Below are 7,588 nucleotides of genomic sequence, written 5' to 3' on the forward strand. Positions count from 1 at the left end.
TTAGAGCATTTCACCTTCCTGATCTGGGAGTGCTGCAAGTGTAAAAGATTTTTTTTTAATTTTCTCGCACTAAGATTTTCACTGGTGGTAGAAAAACAAAAGAGATTACAGTGTGGAATGATCAGTTATTTTAGGGACCGTAATTTAAAACCTGAGAAATAATTCTTTTGTGCCATTTTCAGTGCCTGGCTGTGATCCCAGCACCAAAAATAACGGTCTGCATCATTTTGAGACGAGCAGCCCTCCAGTGACTCCTGCCAGCTTATCCAAGTGTCCAGACCCTGTGGAGGAAGAGCGCGGTGATCTCATTAAGTTCTATAACACTATCTATGTGAATAGAATTAAAGAGTTTGCACTGAAGTACTCCAACGTAAAACTGGAGTGTGGGGTAGGTAAACATGAGTGTTGTTAGCATTCCAGGATTATGCTGTGGATGTTTAACAAACAATTACTTATAGTTGCAATGATACGGAGCCACATTAGGACATAGGGCAAGAGATTCAAACATTAGGTTTTTAAAAACATTGGAAGATAAGGAAATATAAATGTTTGGAGTGTGAATTCCAGGATTTGGAGCTTTTGCAGTTGAAGGCATGCCATCTGTCAAGAGCCAATTAAAATTGGGATTGCAAAAAATAGTGTGGTAAACTGTCTCAAAGGCTGCAGGCTAGCCAAGGAGGACAAAGGATAGTTTACCATGATTAGTTACATTAGATGTCCCTTACAAATGCTACTGTGGTAGGACCTAAAACCTGTTTGAAGGGATTTAGACAGAGATTTATGACGCAACTAAATAGCCTAGTAATTTCTAGGGTAGGGACATGTTCAGCATAGCTTTGTGGGCCGAAGGGCCTGAATTGTGCTGTAGTTTTTTTTTCTATGTTCTAAATGTTGAGGGACTTTGGAACGGGAAATAGATTGGGGTTAAGAGGTAACGCATTAACCCAGAGGGTTGCCTGCCTTTTTGAGGAGGGATGTATTCAGAAGATTTTGAAGGAGAGGGGAAATATTTCTTGAGAGGGGAGAACCTTTAATAGCAACTGCAAACCATAATTATGATCAAGTTTGCATATTATGGGAATTACTAGATGGAAAAACATAATTTCGTCATCTACATGATGCAACACTCTTGAAATTGTTTGATTCACTGAGGTTAATTAGTGCAACTTTCTAATACGTGAAAATAAGTTTCCCTACTTGTTCATGTTGTTCTGATCAACTTAACCCAACTTCTCTGCATCCCAATTTTGTTTTCTTGAACCTGTCACTATGGATCCTTTCACTCTGGCCACAATCTCTGTTACAACATTTTAAGTGTCTGAGAGTGCTCATATTCGTAGAGAGATCTAAGACCTTTGCATATAGTGGATGTGCAAGTTAATCAGCTGTGGAGACAAGCCATCGAATTGGTTAGTGCCTATTATCAATGTGAAGGCAGCATCGAAATTAGCTCAACACCATTGTCGCTGTTGCCTCAGGCCTCTATCCTTGTAGCAATGCACTATCCTTTTGAAACATTAAATTTGTTGTATCTTTACAATGGGGAAAAAATAGTTAAAGCTCCAGAAACCTGCAGGTAGTCAGTATCATCCCTGAACAGTACAGTGTTCCACCAGACAGTCTGATCTGCGGGCTTGACTTCTTGTACCCTGGGAGTCCATTACTGCTTTGCTATTGTGGGGAAGTGCTAAGAGGAACCAGTGCTTCCTTGTAGAAGGATGATCTATTTGGCTTTGCTGACCCTCCTCTCTGGTTCCTGGGAAAAGCTTACTTGATTTGTTTGTGAGGATGAGTGAGCAGAATGGAAGAATCCACTTCTCATCCACCTATTGCCCCTCAGCAAGGGGAGAACTGATGAGAAATCAAAGGATTCGCCTGGTCTGTCAACACATGGAGCAGGTGCTGCCAGTCTCCAGTAACTGAGCACGCTCACCATGACATCCAGGTTACAGCCCTGAGTCCCGCAGGGCTGTCCATAACACACCATAATGCCCCCTTTTCTGTTAGTGCATCATTTCTTCAGAACATGTCCTGAGTGCTAAGCACTGTGCCAGTGTATGAGGTTTGCTTCTAAGTGGATAGAATTGAAAAGCAGGAAAATTATGTGACACCTACATCAGATCTCAGTCGACACTTGGTACAGTTCTGGTTGCCACATTACAGAAGAGATTGAGGCACTGGAGAGGATTAATGAGCTCAAGGCTAGAAATGTGAGGGTGATCACATAAGGAAAGGAGGAACAGACAGTGTTTCTTGACCAAAGAAGATGGGTGTGACCTGAAGGGAATGTTTAAAGTGAGCATTCCTGTAATAGAGTGGATACATAGACACTTCCATTTGTGGGGAGAGGAGAACTAGAAGGTGTTGATAAAAGATAAGAAATCCAATGGGGAATTTGGAAGAAACTTGTTTATCCATGGAGTGATGAGATGTGGAGCAGGCACATTTAAAGGACATTTGAATAAGGAAAGATGGGTGTTTTGAATGGAGCACAAACCCAGCATCGAGATGTTGGGTCATATGGCCTGTTTTTGTGTCAAATATCCTGTGTAATTCAACACAGACTTTACTATTCCAGTACCCACCTAGCCAGCCTTGCTCACTCTTCTCTCTGAGCTCATTGAAAACTCTGCTGTCATGTCCTAACTCACACCAGATCTCGTTTACCTCTCACCCTTGTACTTGCTGACCAACGTTGGCTTCTGATTAAGCAACATCTCAATTTTTAGAATTGTTTTCAAACCCTTTGTGGTCTTTCCCCTCCCTTCCTGTCTCTGTAAACTCCTTCAGCCTGATGAGATCTCTAATTCCATAATTCTGGTCTCTCAAATTTAATAGTTTCACCATCAACAGCCATGTCTTCAGCAGCCATGATCTGGCCTCTGGAATTATCTTCTCAAACTTCACTGTTTCTTGACTTCTCTCTCATTAAAGATGGTCCTTAAACCCCCTCATTGAGCCAGCTTTTGGCAACATGCCCTGATATTGTGACATGGCATCAGTTTTTGTTAGTGATTCTGTGGACTGGTTGTTGATTGTGGACTAGCTGTTTGGGAAGGCCAGTGAAAGAAATCTCTTGGAACCCTGTGCATTCATGACATACAGGCCAGGCTCCAGGCATTGTTCCCTTGCCTGAGCAGGGATTAATGAGCAACTTAACCTTGCAGCTGGCTTTGTAGAGTTTCATTCCAGTGTTCCAACATTAACTATAGTTTTAACTTTTGCCTCAACAGATGGAAGCGCCACCACTCTCTCCCTTTCCAAACGTTAAGCCTCACCCCGTATCTCCCCGACGGATATCACAGCAACATGCAGTATACATCTCCCCTCATAAGAACGGCACTTCCCTCACTCCACGTACTGCAATGATGTACAGATTTAACAGGAGCCCCTCAAAGGTGAAGCTTTCTTCCTTTAACTCACACATCGTTTGTTTAGCAGAGAGAGTGCTGTTGATGTCTAATGTGATTTGAGTTGTGTTGAGATGCTTGTGGGCACTTCTCTGCAATGGGCAGTTTCTCTGTACGAGAGTGTTGAAGCTCTCCTGAGGGGTAGGGTTACTTTGAAGTTGTGAATTCTTTGGAGTTCTCCACCCACTGAGCTGTGGACACTGAAATGTTAAATATCTTCAAGGCCAAGGTAGGTTTGGGGTCTGCAGGGAAGGGCAAGGTTATGGGGTGGCAGGCAGAAAGTGCAGCCATGGCCAGGTCATATCGGCTGTGTTTTTATTGAATGAGGAAACGACAGGCTCGGAGGGCTGTACAGCCTACTCCTGCTCATGTTGCTCACTCTTCCATTTGTGATATTTTCCACAGAACCTTAGGGACATCAACTGCATGATCAAGCAGGGGGAGCGGCTGAGCAGGAAGCGAGCATTCACCATGGAGAGTGACAGTGAGTCTCCAACAAAGTGTCTCTGCCAAGAAAACGATGACATTTTGTTGAAGCGGCTGCAGGATGTCGTCAGCGAGCGGGCAAACCGTTGAGAACACAAAGCTTCTGCGTAGAATTTATTAGGTAGAGTTCCTAGAATCAGATTTGTCTGGAAAGAGCCTAGAATCCCTCCCATGTTTAACCAATAGGTTGTAGCATGGCCACCAGACCCCTGGTTCCTATTCATTGGGAACAGACTCTGTATGTACAGAGTCACTGGTACTTAAAGCAAATTGTCAACAAATGTCGCGCTTCAAGCAGCCATGCACGTGACTGGGAAGGCAACAATCAGCATTCCATCTTGGTACCAGTTTCACAGTCACCTGCCAGCTTGTTTCAATCTTGTATACAGTTAAATAACAGCTTCAGTCAGAAAGCAAGTCTTTGGGTAACTGGGCTTAGATCAGCTTGTGTGTTTACAGTGACTAGTTTGGATTTAGGTTATTAGGTAAATACAAGGAAGATTCACAAAGTTAACTTTTTATGACAATGTGTGTATTTTAATGAAAGCATACAGAGGGGGTTGGAGAGGGGAATCAAAGAGTATAATAGCTGTACTGGGAGATTAGCAGCCTCTCGGTAAAGCAGTAATGAACATCAGCACCTGATGCAATGGCATTCTCAAAGTGGAATGCACTTTACAATCCCGGTCCCAAAGAATATACAGTGCCCCGGTTCATGGGTTCTGCAGATGAATGGTTCCCATTTGTTGAAATCTCTTCACCCAAAATAAACAGATGCAAGGATCTCCCTTGTGTGCCCACGGTGTCTTGGAGCGTGGAATCGGGAGTCTTGTGGAAGTTAATTGGAGAGAATCCAAGTGCTAGGGAATGGAGATTGAGACTCTCTTTTGTTCTGTCACATTTACTGCAGCACCAGCCTTGGAGCACGCTGTATCAGGGCAACATTTTCTCATTTCCCGCAGTCCCCTTCCTGTGAGCCCAGTGTCAGTATGGGTGTCACTTAGTGGCATTACCTAGAAAGTGCCTTATTGCCTTTTCATCACTGTTTTTAAGTTTGCAGTGGGGAAAGCAAGAATAATGTGCAACTTACACTTAGTCTTCACTGAAAATATTAGTCTGCAGGTGTATGGACCTTGGAGAATTCAGTGCATTTAGGCAGGTGCATCAGCTTTCTAGCAATATGTTTGTCTGCACAGTGGCTTTGAGGACAGGTCTTTCCTGCAGACTTTGTCTTGCTGAAACTTAGTGCCAGGCTCTCTGCCATGAGGAGAGTACACTTTCCATCCACTTCTAATGTTCTGAAATGCTGCAGCAATGTAGTGTGGTGATGAGTTATAGCATTTACACGTTTTAACAAGGTGTACTGTAACCATGGCTCTCTATCCCAAGATGCTGTGTGTGTTGTTACCAAAATGTACCAATGACGGTGACTGCAGCATGTGATGGTGCCTCTGAGTTAAAGATGGTCCCCAGGCTGGGAATTGGAGTTGGAATGTAATCCAGGCAGATGGGAAACTGACTCCTCCCAGTTATGATTAGGGGCAGTTTCAGCAGTGAGACCACAGCTTGGGTTCATGGTGCAGTCCCTTTCTGTTCTGGGATTCTGTGAATTGAAACAACAGGGCTCCACTGCCACACTTCCCAGTTGATCCATTGATAGCTGCGTCCCCATGTCCAGTCCTCGATGGTAGGTAGTGAGCCAGTCAGGGATCCAGTATCCAGCAGGGCTCCACAGCCATCTGTGTGTACCCCGGACGAAGTCCATGGCATAGGCTGCACCAGCTTCTGGAAAAGGACCTGCCAACCTCTACCATCACCGGAATAAGAAGCATAAAACTGTTGCTGCCTTGTAATGGTTGGCACAGCAGTACAGTGTTGGGACAGAATCGGGAGTCTTTACTTTATTTCGGGGCCCAAGGTGGAAGTGATCTGGAATGCTGGGGCTGATCTTATCACAAAGATGCATTAAAAGATAAACTAACAAATGTCCGGTGCTTCTGTGTGGATTTTGCACACTCTGTGACCGTGGGTTTCTGCTAGAGCTCTGGTTTCCTCCCACTGTCTGTAATGTAGGTGGATGGTGAGTGAATTGGGGGAGTTAATGAGCATCTCAGAGAGAATAGGTTATAGGGAATTAAGTGAGAGAATGGGAATGCTCTGGGAGCTGGAATATACTCGATGGCCCAAATGGTCTCCTTCCATGAAAAATGACGTACTTTCCCCGTAGGGAAGTAAGGCCTTACCAGAGTGCTAATGTCTATGAATATCAGCTCCTTTTGATCCCAAGATAAGCCACACCCTCCCTGTCCATTGGGAGATCTCATTAATATCCCATTATTCCATATCAGATGCTCTGATTTTTTATCTATATTTGTCTAATGTAAATGCTACAGCTTTCTACTGGCGTTCTAACCAGCAGCAACATGTCGGATCACAGAGGGTTCACACACCTTTTAAATTTACTCCTGCAAGGTCTGCAGTAAGCTGTGTTTTGTTTTAACTATTGTGTAGCATCTACACACAATTCCCTTTTGCATTAATTTCCTGTTTTGAAGAATAGGGTGGGAGTTAATTATCATGTATATTTGTATAGTTTAGATTATTCTATGAGTTAATATTTGTGCTTTTAATGCCTTGTGTATGGAATTGAGAGATGATTTCTGCTTTTGAATGCGAATGAAATGTTAAGAAAATTATCAGTTCTAATTTTTTCCTCTGGAGTTTTGTTCCTTTTGGGATTTTTATTCCTCTCTGGGATGTTGATGGCGAGTCTGCCATTTCCAGCTTTATCTCCGACCAGAGGATTTGGGGAGGTGGAGAAATGGGTTTGTCCCTCATGCTCCCCCTCCCTGGATGAATGAAAGTTTCACCCAGAAGCTTGGCTTTGAGATTCAGTTCTGGTGGGCCACCACTCTCTGACAGTGAAGCTCCGGTATCAGTTACACTCCAGCCTATTGAAGGGAATGTATTTCCTAGAATAGTTCAGTGCTGTAACATTGTAAATATCTCACGGCCAGTACTCTGCAGGGGTTTCCAGACTGCCATAACGACAACAGAATGCCCAGAGGAACAGAATCACTGCTGTTTACTCTGTTCTTCCATGGGAAAGCGGCAGAAATTCCCAGTAAAATTCTACATCTCAGGCAGTTGAGAACTATGCCATAAATGGCATCAATCACTGATACTACGGTGTGATTAAATATTGCCACAAGGTTTAGAGTTGCCAACCAGAGGAATTCTCTGCTCCTGCACCCATCAAGAATCAACATTTGTCAGTGCTGTACTGGGTTCCTGCAGGAACAGCCCGACTGTGAGCTGAAGTTGCAGTTTAATGCTTGCTAATCTTGTGATAACTTTCCACTTTGGTTAACGTGTGCTTTTTACCCATGTGAGAACAGTGATACTGCTTATCTTAAATATCTTTTACTTTTGAGGATCTGTTTTTAAATAAAGTATTTACCTGAAATCTTTCCACAATCATTCTTTCAAGGAATATTGATTCGAGCTGTCATCCTTGGGTGCTTGTTGTAAATTCTGTTAGATTTGACCATTTATTGGGCAATCTCATTGTTTTACATGGAAACTTTTTAAGTATGAAGCGGTGGCTTTTATTGTTATCCTCAGCAACATTGGCCATGCTGCAGTGCGTAGCATTCATTGATGTGGATTCAAGTTCCACATCAGAGATGAGC

The 7,588-nt window shown here is 43.4% G+C and overlaps 1 protein-coding gene across 1 annotated transcript in view; it reads left to right on the forward strand.

Annotated features, from left to right (window-relative positions):
* rbl1 (retinoblastoma-like 1 (p107)) overlaps nucleotides 1-7,362 on the forward strand; it is a 46,257-nt gene extending 38,895 nt beyond the window's left edge. Inside the window, exons 20-22 of the mRNA XM_052031342.1 lie at nucleotides 183-388; nucleotides 3,234-3,398; nucleotides 3,816-7,362. Of these exons, the coding sequence (XP_051887302.1) occupies nucleotides 183-388; nucleotides 3,234-3,398; nucleotides 3,816-3,986 (542 nt within the window). The 3' untranslated portion in view covers nucleotides 3,987-7,362. The remainder of the gene's footprint in view (nucleotides 1-182; nucleotides 389-3,233; nucleotides 3,399-3,815) is intronic.
* Nucleotides 7,363-7,588: the final 226 nt, after the last annotated feature.

Source organism: Pristis pectinata, chromosome 16 (genome assembly GCF_009764475.1).
Source record: "Pristis pectinata isolate sPriPec2 chromosome 16, sPriPec2.1.pri, whole genome shotgun sequence".
Classification (NCBI taxonomy): Eukaryota; Metazoa; Chordata; class Chondrichthyes; order Rhinopristiformes; family Pristidae; genus Pristis; species Pristis pectinata.